The sequence below is a fragment of the Pithys albifrons genome, chromosome 2, assembly GCF_047495875.1.
Source record: "Pithys albifrons albifrons isolate INPA30051 chromosome 2, PitAlb_v1, whole genome shotgun sequence".
NCBI classification, from domain to species: Eukaryota; Metazoa; Chordata; class Aves; order Passeriformes; family Thamnophilidae; genus Pithys; species Pithys albifrons.
In genome coordinates, this window is record NC_092459.1 from 56,330,073 (window position 1) to 56,347,919 (window position 17,847).

The 17,847-nt window shown below is 40.4% G+C and overlaps 1 protein-coding gene and 1 pseudogene across 2 annotated transcripts; both read right to left on the bottom strand.

The window, feature by feature from the left end:
- Positions 1-830: 830 nt before the first annotated feature.
- On the bottom strand, positions 831-11,909 carry LOC139668917 (pantetheinase-like). 2 transcript variants are annotated; one of them, XM_071549105.1, is made up of 8 exons: positions 11,700-11,909; positions 7,961-8,209; positions 7,726-7,856; positions 6,472-6,664; positions 5,627-5,918; positions 4,078-4,451; positions 1,697-1,867; positions 831-1,442 (listed from the first exon to the last, which is right to left on the bottom strand). In XM_071549105.1, the coding sequence occupies exons 1-8, from the start codon at positions 11,820-11,822 to the stop codon at positions 1,314-1,316; spliced, it is 1,662 nt and encodes a 553-aa protein (XP_071405206.1). In that variant the 5' UTR covers positions 11,823-11,909; the 3' UTR covers positions 831-1,313. The 2 variants fall into 2 exon arrangements, with proteins under 2 accessions (XP_071405206.1, XP_071405207.1); XM_071549106.1 differs by lacking the exon at positions 11,700-11,909 and adding an exon at positions 9,894-10,116.
- Positions 11,910-12,289: 380 nt separating this feature from the next.
- Positions 12,290-16,744, bottom strand: LOC139668358 (pantetheinase-like; annotated as a pseudogene).
- Between the last annotated feature and the right edge of the window lie 1,103 nt (positions 16,745-17,847).

Consider the following 17,847-nt stretch of genomic DNA (forward strand, 5'->3'; position numbering starts at 1 on the left):
TACAGCAGTGGTAATCAGTGCTGGAGTTTAGAGGGTATTTGCACTCCCAGTGTCTCACCGGCTCCATAACAGAAATACATGGGATTTAGGACCTTGAGAGCATCATGGTGAGACCAGGAATGGTGTCAGTGTGGAGAAAAGAAAGGAGAAATTAGATTAATAGAGGTCTCTGACTACTCTTAAAGACACCGCCACAGAACATATACATATTTATACACTGAGGTGATAAAAGAAGGTCACTAGAGTGCAGCAGTAACAACAAAACACAGGTCACTGAGGGATAAGAGGAAGCAAATATGTGAACAGTGCCTTCTCACCAGGAGTAGTTGGTCTGAAGTAGAATTGTAAATCCCCTAATCCCTACAGCAAATTCATCTACAGGGCAGCACCACCCAGCATTAACAGGAAGAAGCAAAGGACAACAGTTATTTCACATATGTCGCTCTTATACAACTAGAAAGAAACAGAGAAGATGGCAGGGAAGAGCTGCTATGTGATACCATACCACTCAGTGACTTGTTTACTGGTTGGAAGCAGTTTCATCACTGAATAGCATCCAGTCCAGACAGGAGGTGCTGTCAAGCTGTTTTTAAGAACTGATAAGCAGCATAATTTGAGGCCTCAATTGCAAGTCTTGGCTCAACAGAGATTTCAAAGAAATGATGATTCATGTTGTGTTCTCACCAAGAAGTCATGGTAGATTTTGTTTCAGGATGGGCTCTTCGACTGGAGTCCTTGCTCAGCTACCATGATGCACTAGTCTATGCTGCCATGTCCCCCACATAACATACACCAATAGCATACAGGCAATAAAACCAACGCAACACAAATAGGATAAAAAATCATCTAATTTCAGCAAAAGAGCAGACTTGCAGAAGTCAGCATAAGTAGTCATACATCAGAGACAGAGAAATACTGACCATTTGTGTGTAGAGCTGCATCTTTCACTGTTTTATTTACTGGTGCCATAATAATCTGCAAATTAAAAATATGCTATGCTATTTTAATAAGAATATATACTCCGGCACACAATACAGGTTTTCTGAGGGTTAGAAAAATAAAAATACAACAAATGAAGAGAGAAAAACAACTGCTGTCTTGCACTAATAAAATATTAGTAATATAATGATATAGATATAGATACTTCTCAATAAATGGTAGTAAGACGATACTATTGCTACAGCATTACTAAACAAAGCCCAGTGATGAGAAGTTTGTGCAACTGGAAATATGAAACATAATTGAGATTGTTGTAGTAGAGAATGCTGTATCTCATTTGGATGTAAGATTAACAGTGTACAGTTATGGTAATATCATGTGAAGGCTCTTGGCTGCGGGTCTTGTTTCAGATGATCCTTTTCATACCACCGTCCAAAAAGCGTCACAGTAACAACTGGTTTTGTCGGTTTTGTCTTGCTTATCAAGCACCCATCATTCAGTATCTGATTGAAAAGCGTTAGAGAAGGATGTGATTAGAAGAGTACCCACGTGAACACACGAAGATCTCAGAAAAACATGACAAAACAGGAAGAAGATACGTCAGACAATATCTCTTACTGAAACTAGTCATTCAATTAAAAGGTATTTAATAGATTATTCACTATGAGCAAGTTCACTTTGGCTGTTTTGAGACAGTTAATTTCATGACTATCCTGCAGAGGACCTAGCATGACACAGCTCCAGGGTGCCCCATTACCTCAAACTCCCCAGGGGCCAGCTGCACCCCGCTGTACAACACTTCTGGAAAGACATAGTTGGTGCCAAATGTGCCGCTGAGGGAGAACATCTCAAACTTGGTCTGAGCCATCTCCACTGGCTGCCCACATGTGTCCAGGTCTGTGCTCTTGCACTTGAGCAGAGTGCATATCTGTGGAGAGGAGAAGATAACAATGTATTCAGAAAGTCAGAAACACTCTGATAGGAAAGTCTTGTGTCATCAAGTGAGCAGGTGAGAGTCACAGGATCTTTTTTCACAATCTTTGGGCAACTCCCTTTTAGTTGTAACTTACTTTTTCAGCCTTTGATGTACTTGAGAGTATTTCAGACCTGCATTGCCCTATTACTTACAAACAGAACTAGAGCACCTTATTTCACCTCTGAAGCCCAATCCTGTTACTTCCACTAATTCTTCCTATTGACAGTTCTCTTATTTGAAGGTTTCTTTCCCATTTGTCTTAGTAAGATGAGTTTGTCAATGGAAATTTTAGGCAAATGAAATGAAGTCCTCCTCGTTGGTACATTGTGCAAATGTACACTGAGGTCTGCTTACTAGTAATTGTACATGTTAGTAATGATACTTCATCACATGACCTGGTAGTCCATGGGAAATCTGAATTTGACATTCTGTGTTCTAATCCTGGTGAATATAGGCCAAGGTGATAAAGTTAGCATCTGCTGTTAGAGTTTTATGTTAGTAGTTGTAGCACACAGAGGAAAGTAGGAATTGGGGTGTTTCCCTATTGTCCTTCATTATCCAGCTGATAAATATTTATGGCCTTCAAGAGGAAATAGGAAACAGGGCTCCTATTATTTGGGAGTGATTCAAAGGATGTTGGCTGGTTTTGCTGATATGTGATGGAGTTTTAATATTTGTGTCATATATTGGGGGACAAAAGCATATTTGCAAAAATCAGAAGTATTATTCATCAACAAATAAAGTTTTGTGTTGAAATGCAAATAAGCAGACAAATAGGGAATATGTTCTGAAAAAATGAAAAATTACTGAGGGAAAAAGGAAGAGTAGAAATTCCTGTCTTCTCTAGAACTCGCAGTACTTGTAGGGACTATCTGGCAGCTTCCACAACCACTGAAATAAATTTTACAAGCAAGCTCATCAAGAACTGAATTTATTCACACTACCTTCCTAAATGCATTAGATAAACTGTTTGCTGGCTAAGACCTCCTCTCATATCCTGGAGTCTGTACCAGCTGGTACAACATATGTTGACAGAGAGAAGTAACTAAAAAAAAATGTATAGTCTGATGGCACAGGAACTTAGTTATAAAGGCAAAGAATGTTTTCAAATAGGGTTTTAAGCAAATCCAACCAGGATGTAACTCCCCGTCTTTCCAAACATTTCATTAGAAGCGGAGAGGATATTTCCGGTAAAAGTCATATGCCATTTCAGTAAACTTCATTGCTATGATTTGGATAATGACAAAAAAATTAACATCTCAGTGACTTTAAGTTATCTCTTAAGGATAGTTATGATCAACTGATTTTTAACAGCAACTCTTTGATGAAGATACAGTGAGGCCACATCTGAGTAGTGTGTCCAATTCTGGGCTCCTCAGTAAAAGAAAGGCAAGGAGCGACTGGAGAAGGTTAAGCAAAGGGTCACAAAGATGACTAAGGGTCTAGAGCATCTCCCTTATAGGAGAGACTGTGGAAGCTGGGTCTGTTTAGTCTAGAGAAGAGAAGACTGAGAGGGGATCTCATTAATGAACATAAAAAGGATCCAGAGGATGGTACCAGACTCTTTTCAGAGGTGCACAGTGACAGGATGAGGAGCAGTGGCCATAAACTAAAACACAAGAAGTTTCACCTCAACATGAAGAAGAAATTCTTTACATTGAGTGTGGCAGAACACTGGAACAGGCTGCCCAAGGAAGTTGTTAGATTTTCCCTCTCTGGAGACATTCAAAACCCCCCAGACATGTTCCTGTGTAACCTGCTCTAGGGGACCCTGCCTTGGCAGGGAGGCTGGACTAGATGGTCTCCAGAGGTCCCTTCCAACACTAACTATTCTGTGATTCTGTGATACAGAGGAGATTCAGAATACTTACTGCAGAGAGTCACACAGGAGGACCTAAATTTAGCCAATATTGAACACCCCAAAAAATAGTGAGTGCACTCTGGGAATTTAAAAGAGGTTTAGAAACCTCTCTACTGACTTTGTTGCATTTAGAGGTAAGTAGGCTGGAACCTTTCACAACTCTTTTTCATTGCTAACAAATACGACACCAGGACTTCAGTATACAAGAGAATCATTGTCTTCCCTTTTTCCACCACAGAGCTGAAAGTTTCTCCCTGTAAAGAAAGCTTCCTAAAGCAAGTAACTCCCTCCAAAGAATTACCTGCAGATAGTACTGTCCTTCAACAACATGAAGCCCATCAAAAGCACCCAGCACATAAACTTCATCATCTCGTTTTCCTGACATCTTGTAGCTCAAGTGACAGCAGAGGTCTTTTTGGCAGACAGTGAGATTTCCCCCAGCCTTGGTGAGCTCAGTGAAAGTGAACTGGTCATGAAAGATGATTCCTGTGAAATCATGGTCATTTTGGGAGAATCTTTTGACATTCAAAGCATATGAGCTCCAGTTGACAGCAGGTGGGAAGGCAGGAGAAAGACGAGGGTGTGCATCTAATTCAGCAACAAGGAGGTGACCATCTTCAGTTTTCATATTGTAGGAGTATGTCCTGGCTCCATCTGGTGCATAAATACCACTCCCTGTGGAGAACACAATAGTAAGTCCAAGAACAATTTAAAAAAAATCATATTGTCTTTTAAGTGTCCCTACTGCTAGCTCATCAACTATTCTTATAAAGGTTACAGAAATTTTAGTCTCACTAAAGGTGACTATTAGCAACTCAGTACATAGAGCTCACGCTTTGGCAAAGAATAGTGTTTATTCCCTTGGATGAGGTCTGCTTAATGCAGCCAATGGCAGAGGATGTTTGTTTTGTTATGTCATGTTAGGACCGTATTTTTGGCCTCCGCAGTTCTCTTTTCTCCAGTATGTAATTAAGTTACTTGATAATTCCTTTATTTCCAGCAAATTGACATGAAAGGATCATCTACAATTGAGACAATCCAAAACTCAACACAGTCAAGTACCAAGGCCTGTCCTGGTGAACACAGAAGGAGAGAGCAGTTGTCCAGCCCACTTTAAACTGTGAGAACTTCTCCCAAGGTGGGACATTCCCATCTGACCAGTACCAATTCTATGAGGGAAATCAAAGACCTGTCATACCCATCACTGCTCAAGAGCTGCATAAAATGGACAACAAGCAGAAGCCTGTCAAGCATGTCAAATAAGAAGCCCTAAGACACAATACTGTGGTTTCACAGGTCAGTGAAGATAATAGTCTGACTGAAATGTATTGTCCCATAAACTAAGATCTAAAAGATCAGTCTTACATTCTAAAATGAAACTGTAGACTTCTTAACAGTGTTACTGCAACAGGTCTGAAAATCCTTTTTTTAATACTTTTCCATAAACATGTTAAATACAGCTACAAATAAGTCTTTCATTTGGCCATAATAAATGTAGCCATGTATGCAGCTTACAAGTATATTTACAGTTTAGCCTTCAATCACAAGTGGAGAGGAAAAGAGCCTAAGTGTCAAAATTTCTATTCAAGTATAAGAGGCAGTAACTTATTTCTTGTTTAGAGACATTAAAAGAAAGAAAGGAAAATCCTAAGATGCTAGGGCAAAGAAAACACTACAAGTTTTGCTGTGCCTTGTACAGCAACAATAGGGATGGGATCTGTCAAGTTTAAAATTTGGTGACTAGACTCCCAGATAAGAACATTGTATTTCTCTGCAAAATCACCTTGTGGGACAGGAAACACAGATTCACGGCTATAAAGTTTTTTAAGACAGAGTGAGAGTTAAATTACCTGTCATTGCCAAGCTGGTTTTGTGAGTATTGGCAGCTAAGAAGTTGACACGCATGCCCATAGCCCAGGCAGAGTGAAATTCAACTGCAGTCAGAAAAGGCAGGACATTCATCCAAGCCGTCGGGAAGAGCACAGTGTCCACCTGCATCTTGCTCACAAGGACCACAGCAGGTTCATAGAAAAGGATGTCAAAGCAAGTGAAAATGCCAAACTTCCCAAAGGGAGTCTCAAAGGTGACGGCTTCTGGCTCTTTTGGGTAATTAAACTGAGTTTCTGTCATAAAGAGATTATACTGTAGGGAAAGGTTAAAAAAGAGAAACCAGTTAGAGGCACTTACTGTGATATCCTGCAGTCGTTCCCTAAAACTGTTAAGAATGACTTGAGAAATTTTTTGACCTATGTTGAAAGCCCTCACATGTAGGAAGTCAAGCTAAAATGGTATGATCATGGTACCCAAAAGGTGGATATGGGGAGAAACATATTGCCCTGGAACCTAGCTAGGAAAGCAGCCGACTGCCTGCAGGTCTGTTGATGTCATCATAAAAATAATCTCTCCACTCTCCCCACCTAGTTTATATTCCTGATGACTTGAATGCACATAGCAGAGAAATAATAACACTAAACTGCACCAGAGCAATCATTTTTCATTCCAGTCTGTTTTGAGAAATATGACAGATAATGCAAATTTTGCATCAATACTTCATAGTAAGAGAGAGATTCTTTCAAATTATAAACATAAGCAAAACTCGGCCATGGGACCATGACTGATATCAAATTCTCTTTGCAAATGGAGACATTCTGGAAGTAGTGGAAAATTAGTTTTGGCATTTCCAAGGCCACTTTACCTTGTGGTAACGAGCCACCAGTTTCCCCTCTGGGTCAAAGACAACATCTGTATTGTACTGGTAGTGACCATCACTGGGGCAGTCGGGATCACTGGAGTTACACAGCTTCTTGTCCCCGATGTTTGCAACCACATAGATGGAGTTATTCCTGGCCATGCAACTGAGTCGTTCCTGCACTGGTGCTGGACCAAATCTAATGTATTTCATGGAAGTAAAAAAAAAATTTTAACAAAACCCATGCTGTCAGAGATGTCTATCATTGGAGTGCTTAAGGGCAACACCTTCAACACTGCAGCCATGGCAGGGCAGGCAGATACACAGAGTTGCTGCAGCTTTTCTTCAGACTGCATCCTGCAGCTTTTCTTCAGACTGCATCCTGCACCTTGGGATAGGTCCTGAAGCCTTCCCATCCTGCACTTCTCCCCATTGTGACACTTAGAACTGCTGAGGAATTATATCCTCACAGATATAACAACATACTCTAAGGTCCTCATCACTAAGCAGGTGCAGAAAGCTGTGGTGAAGAAAAGAGATCACAGATGCAATTCCATGGTGGAGCACTTACTGTAAGCCCTAAATGTCTGAAGTTCAGAGCTCAGCTATAGGTTAGTTTGCCACTGCTGGAATATGCTGCTTGAATGACAGATCATGTTCTACAGCAGAGAGCCTCTAGCAATTCAGACTTTTTCTTACCTTAATTGTGGAAAATTAAGATTAAAAGTTTATGGGTTTATATCACTCGGAGGTTTGGACTTCGACTATTGACCTCATCACCTCTATGATTAGTTTCTCAGAGACTAGCTCTTGGCTGTCCACAAAAATGTATGTGTGCTTTGTTTGAACATGGCATTTGTAAAAGACAAACAAAAAACCAAAGAAAAACTAGTGTTAATAACTCGCAGTCATTTCTATTCCTAACAGTGTGAAAAAATTAAAAGCAGAATGAGAAGAAGCATATTCTGGGATCAAAGCTTTTCCAAATAGAAGACATTTCCTTTGCTTTTAGTAACCTACATTCTGTATGTTGTTTGAATTTCTCCTCAAAGAGTCTAAAAAAAAGTTACCTTGTTTCCCTCATCAATTAGTTATGAACACACTATATATTTTATAGGTAACTTATCTTCATACTCTATTTTAATTGAAACTTACACTCATGTCAAAAGCATTAGTAGTTCCTATGCATTTTGTGGGAGGTGCTCATGATTTCATGAGATGCTATCTTGAAACCACATAAATCACTGCAAAAGGAATCACCTCAAGGGGTCAGTGCAGGGAATCCAATTCACCACTGGATCAGGGATATCCTCCAGGTAAGGGTAGATGGATTCTCTTGTGAATTGCCAGCCGTAGATGCCATCTTCAGGAGTCACAATGATGTGGGCACCCTGTCAAAACAGGCTCTCTTAAAAGCTCACCCATCAACATATAACCAGGAGGGTCAGGCAGAGAAGAAAACAGTAATCAACAACCTTCATGATACATCTAGTACCTGCTGGGCAGCTTCCTTGATGGCCCCTTCCAAGACATCCATGTTTTTATTCATCAGGGCCAAGGCATCACCGGGAGAAACAGGCTTGTCAGTGGGGTCTGGCAGGATGACCGCATGCTCGTAGACGGCTGCAATGAAGGTGTCGGAGGCAAGGGCCTGAAGGATTGTGAGTGCAAATATCCCTGCGTGCAGAAGAGGCTGGGAAGGCAGCATGGCTGGTGTCTTGCAGCTCCTAGAGTGCTCTGAGTCCTGGACAAACAGTGCAAAAGGAACATGCGTAGAAAAGAGGGGCAAAGTTTAACTTTGAAAGAGGGAGGAACTGCTGGTTTGTTAAAGCATTATCTTGGAACCAAGCATGACATATAGGAAAGTGCAACAGTACACATTAAGGTTATCGCAACTGAACATAACTAAAATACCAGGCAGCAAAATTACTAATTGTGTCAATAAAAAAAGTAATTAAAAGCATGTCTAGAAAGAACAGTTCAATTTTTGTTGTTATACTTTTCTCTGTCACTGATTAAAATAAACTTTCGCTACCTGTGTTGGTTGTGAAAGGTCAATGTGTCACTCAGTGATGTACTTTTCTGTGAAGTCTGAGTGGCAAAACTGAGGGTCTTAAAAGCTGCTTTATTTTAGTATCTTCATATTCCTCAATTCCTATGCTATATGTCAGAAGGTGCAGTGAGTTTCTTTAGACCAAAGTAATTGCAGTAACATCTCACTGTACTTGATGTCATAAACTTAACATGCCAGCAATAGAACTGTCCCTCGAGTTCATCACAGTGTCTTTCCAAGTCACTTCTGTTTGGCTTTGCATCACTTTCCAACAGCCTTCTATGGAAAATATGAATCTGGAGGGAACGTCTTCCTCTGAAATCAGGCAGGTAACTCATTGCTTGGCTCTCACTAGCCTGAAGCAGAAAAGCAGTAAGAATGCCTGCTTCTCTGCACACCTTTCCTGTCCCCAGGAACATGCTGTATATTGAGAGGCCTTCACTTTTAATCTTCAACTCAGTTCAAATGCATTTGTTGCTATCACATTTTCCATTTTTTTTACTTTCTAGTACCTGCAGTATTCTCATTTGAAAAAGACTGTCTGAACAGTGGGTAGCAGAACAGGCTGTCTGCTTCCAACCACAGCAGATTGTCATTGTTGACCTGGCTCAGAAATTACAGACCTGTGGATGAATGCAGATACCACAGAGTTCTTTGAAAGAGTAATGCTGACCAAAGCTTTCAACCATTAGGAACATTGATTTCTTTCTGCCAATGTTCAACTCTAAATACTTCTCTCCACCCATTACTAGATACAGAATGCTCATCCAGGAGCCTGAAATATGAGCCTTTAAAAGGTTGCAATAGATTTCAGTGACACCAGAACTAATGTAGCTTGGCAGCCTTTCCCCCTCTCTGCTCCATTTTTCTTACCAAATCAAATGCAAGTTGAATTGCTTTAACCACAATCAGACACCAGTTTGAAGGAGGAAGCAGCAAATGCTTCCTCATTTAGCAATGGCGAGGATGTGAGAAAGAAAGGTGACTGAACTGGCAGGGCTGAGCAGAAAACTTTACAAGTGCAGTGTGGGGGTACTGCCCCGCAAAGTTCAAGTTACTCTGTGGGGATAAGGGGGTTTCTGCAGTACACTGGTGTGGAGGCACCCCCTCAGCCTCTGCCTGCCTACTGCCTGCAGAGCTGGGAGCTCACCCAGGAACAAGAACAGTTAAACAGTTAAACTAACCCACTGAATAAACTTATCAAAACTGCAGTAGTTCAGGAAACACGTGGCTGTGGGCAATGTAAGGGGAAACTTATCTAGAGGTCCATCTGCTTTCCACATGTCTATCCTCCCAATCCACTCTTCCCACCCCTGTCACGTACCCGCCCCCATTTCTGCTACTGCCAGATGATGGGGACTACCCGAGGACTTACTTCTGTGAAAGAAGAGGCAATCTGGTGTTAAATCAGCTTAGCCACAGAGGGAGCCTCTCTCCAGACTGTGGTTCTGCTTCTCTTCTTGTGCTGAGCGTGTGTGTGTAAGACTACTGTGCATTCAAAGGGTTAATCTTGCTGTGGAGAAGCCCGTGTGAAACGTCACACCTGCAACCATGCAATCACTGCAAAGCACTGAGTACATGCGGGCAAGGATGAGGAAATCCAAAGCTAATTATTTTTAGCAACAGCACATAGTTATGTTACTTAGCTGTAACAGGACACCATTATCCTAGGGCACAGATATAAACTTAAAGATACAAGTACTTTTCTTCCACAAACAACTACAGTGTTTGCCATTACTTCTACTATATATGAATTGTGGAGGATTCTAATTTGATACTTTTACAGGCGCAAATCTTGTTTTTAAAACATTCACCTTGATAAAAAAAAAACCAACGTATTTGGCATCCTGCAAGTCTGTTTTTTTATGATATTGGTCAGATTAAATGTAAATGTTTTTAATTCAAAACAAACATGCAGAACAACAGAATTAGCCACACACAGAAATCTTAGCTGTGCCACACAAAGCAATCCAGTCTACTCTCATAAAAGATACATTTGCAGGGCCTCCACTCCAACACATGCCAGGGCATTCCATCTGTTAAAGCTGTTCACTAGCCCTTACCAATATCTGCTGGCACAGTCTTGACTCTCCCTCACACCAGCATAAGCAACCATTTAATGGGAATACAGATACGCTCTTGAAAAATTGCTCATTTTGAGAATTTTTGATACAGACCCACCTGACTGCTCAGAAAAGGTGACAGAGTTATCAACAGTTTTTTGGAAAGGAAAATTTCCATACCCTAAAAATGTGGCCAGAAAGATTCAAGTAGACTCCTCCAACTGTGAGTTAGGGCATAATGTGATAACAAATTACTCTGTGTGCTGAGTTGAATAACTGTTTTTGAATCAATGTTGTTTCAAGGATTGTTTTCTTTTTCAAAATAGATGAGAACCTTCAAATGTTCTGTTAATCTCTGGTTTAGAAGAGTGTGTATTCAGAGATGGGGCAGAACACTGTTGTGGGAATGGCTTCTAATACTTCACCAAAAAATTCAAGTAATTAAAAATTGGTTTTCATTGGGCAACATATCTACTCATTTATTTAGGTCAAGAAGATCCAAAGGTGGCACTTGAAACTTTGTAAAAAGACAGTTATTTGCCAACACTTAGCAAAGCACTGTCTAAATGTACACATGTGTTTATAAGTTATGTGTGCATTAATGCATAATATGTATGCATTTAGTCACAGATGTGGAAAAGTTTGTGACCTAAAGAAGTTACTTCACCTCTGACTGAATTTCCAGAAAAACTGAAGCCATACTTATTGCCTACTCTAGTGGCAATACTCTCTCTATATTTATATATATAGACAAAAGATATATAGCACACTAAAAAAAGGTGAACAGCAAAATTTTAAAGAATGAACACACTGACAAATCATGTGAATACAAACATTATACTTAATTTTGTTAGATAACCACATGGTAGAGGATCACATCAGCACAATGGTACAAAACACTAAATAGATATAGTGACAAGAGCACCCCTATGAAGATAGGGAGAACTCTACAATCTTCTCTCCCTTTTTTACACATATACAAAAACCACCTTAGAATCACAGAATCATTTAGTTTGGAAGGGCCTTTAAGATGATCAAGTCTAACCACGACCCCAGCACTGCCAAGCCCACCACTAAACCGTATTCCTAAGCACCACATCTACACGTCCTTTAAATACCTTCTGGGATGGTGACTCAACCATGTCCCTGGGCAGCCTCTCCCAATGCCTGACAATCCTTCCAGTGAAGACATTTTTTCCTACTATCCAATCTAAACCTCCTGTGGCACAACTTGAGGCCATTTCCTCTTGTCACTTGTCAGAAGAAGAGATCGACCCCACCTCACCACAGTCTCCTTTCAGGTTGTTGCAGAAAGCAGTAAGGTCTACCCTCAGCAACAAATCCTGCCAAACCTACAACCTGCAAAACCTGAAGAGCAACTGTTGCAAGATGTGTTCCTTAAATGACCACCAGAATGGAGAAGCACATGTATCTATCTTGTTCTGTCCTGGACAAAACTACTGGGTGACCTCACATTCCTCAAGTGTTGCAGCATAGGGTCAACACAGGGTCTTCACTTTCATGATTTATAACACAGAAAATCAACACACCTAATGAAGACAAAAGGTATCATGAAGAAAACAAAAGTTTTCCAGGGGACCTAAAAATGCCTTGCCTTAAATGCCCTCAAATTAAAAATGAGACAAATGGACTGCAAAGAGAGTATTGCAGTCTTTCCACTGTTTAAATAAGAGCAGAAAACTCTTACCTACAAATAATACTCTCCTTCAACAACATGTAGCCCATCAGAGGCATCCAGGACATAAATTTCATCTTGCTGCTTCTCTACCATCTTGTAACTCAGATGGTAACAGAGGTCCTGCTGGCAAATGGCATGATTTCCCTTGGGCTCAGTGAGTTCCATGAAGGAGAAGAGATCATGGTAAATGACCCCACCGTGATAGAGTGTCTGTTTGAGGGAAGCTGTTCAATCTGGCTGGCATACAATTTCCAGGTAACAGCACCGGGATAGTCTGGAGAGAGATGTGGGTGTGAACTCAGTTCTGCCACCAAAAGGCTACGGTTATCTGTTTCAGCATTGTAACAATACGCTTTTGGACCATCTGGGGCATCAATACCACTCCCTGTAAACACATAACACCAAAAAGCTTCAATCTGAAAGCAAATGTATGGGACAGTTAAGCAGTATGCACTAATTATATATGTGCAAAATTTTACTCTAATATTTACCAGACTGTTTTATAACTAAATTAAGCCTTCACAGACTACAATCTTAACCTAATGTTCAATGTTTTCTGCAATCAATGGAAAGTAGACTATACTCTGATGTTTCATGTATTGTAAGTGACAAGGTCAGTGTGCTGATTATATATGATCTAAGTGGCTGAAGCTATATTTTATTCCTTGAGTTTAACTGCATTAGAAATCAGTAACTCTGATTAAAATAAATGGTAACATTGTTAAATCAAAAAGTTCTATACAGAAAAGATATTATCAAAATTCACATCTTTATTCAAGTACTTTACATAAATACAGAAATCTTTAAAGCCCAGAGTAAAACTTATCCATAAGGAATATGAGTTGTGTGACACAGGGTCATCAACAACTAAGAACTAAAGGTACGCCCCCCATCTGCTTTTATTTGGATAGCAAAGTTTAGAGCTACAATTTAGTCAGAAATTTCTCTCAATTCTTCAAGCACATGCACACAAAATTTGTGTTTGACCTATAGAATCTGCTCAGGAAAAATATACAAGGAAAACAAAGCCTGTAAAGAAAACCTGGCATAAGGGCTCCAACCCAGAAGTACTGTTTGCAGGACTCACAAGAACATTTCTCAGAGTTAGGTTTCCATCTAGTGGAGAAAACAAAGTTTGGGCCTTCAGACGACCAGAACTGATCAGTCAGAAGATGAAGAATAACACTCGTAAACGCTCAGAAATCATTATTTAACAAATAACTAAAGGTGTTATAATCAACTTAAGCATTTCTGAGTTCTGACATAGCACATTTTTATTGCCTTTACATCTTTACAAGTATTCCTGTCCTAATCCTGTTGACGTGTGTATGCTAATGGGAATTTCTGCTCACGTCAATTGCACTACACAGATATGAATGTTGCCCATGTGAACAAGATCGATTAGAGCAATATCACCTTACCCATGACATCTAAAGTGAAGTTGCACATATTAGCTGAAAGTACCTTGACATCCATTCCCATGGCCTGTGCTGAGTGACACTGGATTGCTGATAACAGTGGAGAGTGCTAACCCAAGTGGTTGGGAACAGAATAGTGTCAACATGAAATCTGCTTGCCAAGACTACAGCTGGGTCATGATAGAGTATGCCTGCACAAGTCAAAATGCCAAAGTAGCCAAAGGATGTATTGAAAGTCACAAATCCTAGATCATTAGGGTAATTAAACTGTTTCCCTGTCACAAAAAGTTTGTACTGTTCATGGAAAAGAAATATTAGAAAAAATATTAGAAGATAAGTCAAACCACTTAATGTAAAAGAACATTGACTATAATACTCATTCACTTAAATACAAGTAATGGAGAACATATTTTGTGTACATGCTATACCTTAATTTTGAAGAGAAGAATTCATACCACTGCAAGAGGAGTCAAGCACAAATATCTGTGGTTCTGATTTCTACCAGCGAAGGGCATTTGTATTCAGTTAGCAAGAGTTTACTTAGGGATTAACGTTTAAATATCTTATATGTCACTTCCTATTGAGATGCAGTAAAAACTGAGGGATAATTAAGCTTTAATTAATTTCATTTAATTATTTACTTTCAGATTCAGAATAGCAGGAACAAACATATTGTGTGGCAGTGGCTTCCACCTGCCCTCTGACACTTGCTCTATAATGACTCTATGTAGAAATACTTTTAAACCTGGGAAGCAGCTTCTGTTTCACATTTTTAATCACCTGAGAATCATGCACTTCATGAACATTTTAAAATCCTTTCACCTTGTGATAATGAGCCACCAGTTTCCCTTCTGAGTCAAAGACAACATTGTTATTGTACTGATAGTGGCCAGCACTTGGGCACCTTGGATCACTGAAGTTACATGGTTTCCTGTCTCCCATATTTGCAACCACATAGATGGAATTATTCCTCGCCAGACAACTCAGTCTTTCCAGCACAAGTGAGAGAACAAACCTTATCAGCAGGCAAAAAACAAAGAAGTAAAACATCAAAACTATTCAATCCATAAAAATTCTAATGCTAAGACTACACGTCACAAGAGTGATATGTCTAGGTTAAACAGCAGATTTGTGCTTCAAAGCTTAGCATGCTGAAACTCTTGCATCACCTCACATTAACTGAAGAATGCAAAAGGTTTCTTGCACTGAAAGCAAATCTTTACACCTTCAGGTCTCCCTTCTGCAGCCAGCGTGTGGCACAGCATTGATGTTACATTGACACACAGGCTAATCTCAGCCATTCTGCTGCAGCTCTCCATTTAGCTGATGTGCTGAGGTAGCTTCTGATTTGTTTGTTGTTGTGATTTGTTATTTGTCTACTGGAGCATAAAAAAATGGTGCTATTTATTAAGGAAAATAACAGAATAAGAAGACTATCAAATTGTGATTCAAAAATCTAAGTTTGAAATTGTGCTGTATATCCTTTCGGTAGTTGTTATTCACAAATACACCCTAATAGTCCCATATCCTAAACATTTTCCACAACACGCATAGAATACCTCACTGAAAGGTAGATTCCACACATTTTTTTTAAATAAATCTCAGTCTTCTTGGTATACTAACTAAAATAAAAAGAATTACAGTGAGAAAAAAGTGACAGAGGAAAATTATGAGGAAAGTTTTCTGAAACTATTCATGGCAACTACGTGATATCTAAGCTGGCTTCATTTCACAGCAGTTGTTTCAAGACATTTAAAACTAACAACCACCACTCCTAAAGGTAGCCATCTCTCCTGTCAGACTGTTCCTCTACTTGTAATAGGGATGATACCTTCCAGGATCAGTACATGGAATCCAGTCCACCAGTGGGTCTGGGATATCCTGAAGATAAGAGTATATTGTTTCCCTGTTGAAGAGTCAGCCATAAATGCCATCTTCCAGAGTTGCAATGATATGGGCATCCTGGTATCAACATACAAACACCAAAACCACCATTGAGACAATGAAAAAAACAATGTTTATTCAAATTAATGTCTCTGTTGAGATCATAATACCTGTCTGGCTGCTTCTTTGATGATGGCCACTTCCAAAATTGCCAGAATTTTCTCCATCAGCATGAAGGCCTCCTCAGGAGAAACTGACACTTCAGTGTCCTCTGACAAGACGACATTGTGCTCATAGATGACTGCAACATAGGTGTCCAGGGCACAGGCCTCCAGAGCATACAGCAACAAAAGCATGACAAAGGCACAAGCTTTAGGAAGCCCCATGTCTGAAAACTGGAAGTCACCCAAGAGGAGGCTGCAGGAAAACAAAAGCAGAGGGCTTTAAAAAGAGGAAGTCTTGCACAAAATCCAGGAATTCCCCAGGGTGTCAGAAAGCCAACACTGGGAGACGCAACCACCCTCCTTGGAAAATCTCACAACATCAAAGCTAAGAGTGCTGCCAGCATTGAGCAATTCTGCCTTACACCGCTGCAGAGAAGTCACCACTGTGCTGCAGCCAGAGAAACCATGACTTGCCAGATCTGTGAATGACTCAGGCATGGCATTGCTGCAGTAACAGCTCAAGGCAAGCCTGGGTGTGGTAGTTTTGGCTTTAATTTTAGGTAGGCCTCAATTTAGCAGGCTCAGAGAATCCACATAGATTAGGAGAGACAGATGTCACCTGACTTAAGCAACCAAAGAAATATTTCATACCAGATGACGCAAACCTGAGATAGGTAGGAGGAGTTTCTCAGTTCCATCATGTCTGCAGTGGAGGCAGGACGTGCTGCTGCTGCCGTGGTCTTGCTCCTGCCGCCACTATATCATATTTTGTTTTAGTTTCAAGGAAATAGAAACATTTTATTGTTATGCTTTCTCTTTTGCCATGCTGAGTGTCTTTTAAAGTATTTCATGAATCTAGAATAATGAAATCTGTTTTCGGGGGGAGGTAGAAAATTGTTGTTATATCTAACTTGTGTAAGTGTGTGTTATATTGCAGTTTTCTCTTAATTTCCTCTTTTCTGTATAAATTTACGTAGTTAGTTTAAGCATAAACCTAGTTTGAGTTTCCAGAGTTGTTTTTTTTTTCCTTTCTCCCTTTTCTCAGTGGGTGGGGAGGGAGGTTCTAACCCTCTGTGTTGGGCAGTTGGCGTTTTGCCAGCTCAACCCAAGACACTGGGTCACAGCAGGAAAACAGTTTGGGAAATGCCAGCAGAGACCATCACGGATACATTCCTTCCCAAACTCAAGAGCGAAGAAGGGTGCAGGCAGGGCTGCGGGAGCCAGACAGACACCCCCAACCTCAGTGCTGCCACAGAGGCACTACCTATGCCACTCCCGCTCAGGGTGGCTCCAGTCTAGCCAGTTGTAGTTCGGCTACACCTGGCACAGTCTCAGCTCATCAGAGCTTCACAGCTTGTACAACTGTGTGGGTAATGGCAGGTGGGTATTTAGCCCTGCCATTGCATGAGACAAGCAGAGCACTCACCAGGGGTGGCTTAGCTTCCACAGAAGATCCCACTGTTCTACATTAACTATTGTTCCAGGACCTCTGGATAATCATAGTAAAAGAACATGCTTGAGAATTATTTCACAAAGCAAAGTAACTGGAAATCAGGACTCCCCTTCTTTTGCCTTAATAGTCCCCATGAAAGAATTAGTAGGGGAGAAAATGTGTTGCCAGGAAGCTAGAAAGTTAGTTAATCCTGCCTAGTTTCTACTGGTGGTGTGATGAAGTTGACACACAGCAGGACAACTTTTTACTTTCAATATTTGTGCTCTGCCTGGTAATCCTGGCCATGCTTAACTTATAACAGTACACATCAAGTAAGTGAACAAATCATTGCACAAAACGAGTTAATTAATTCTCATTGCAACAGATCTGTATCTTGTGCACCTTGCATCTAATTCGAGTTCTCTCAGATCCTTCTCGCCTGGCTCATCAGCAGCACCAGCATGGTCAGCACTTCATAACAAGTTGAGGTTTCAGTAAAGTCTAACACCTGACACAAAAAGAAACAGAAACTATTGACAGGACGTTCCTAAGGGAAGCCTGCCCTTTGGAAACCTGATGTTTCACATCTCAGCTGGCTACCAGAGCAGTTATTCTTTCTAGTCCCAAAGAGCTCTGGCAAATAAAGAAGTATTTCTTATGTAAAATCCA

What these genes read in the sequence shown, in the direction of transcription:
- LOC139668917 (XM_071549105.1), bottom strand. Translation starts at nt 11,822, where the DNA reads ATGGCCTCAAGTTGTGCCACAGGAGGTTTAGATTGGATAGTAGGAAAA. An exon ending in TCAAGGAAGCTGCCCAGCAG is followed by an intron (nt 7,857 to 7,960) that starts GTACTAGATGTA and finishes CTGTTTTGACAG; the next exon opens with GGTGCCCACATCATTGTGAC. An exon ending in TGGTGGCTCGTTACCACAAG is followed by an intron (nt 5,919 to 6,471) that starts GTAAAGTGGCCT and finishes CTTTCCCTACAG; the next exon opens with TATAATCTCTTTATGACAGA.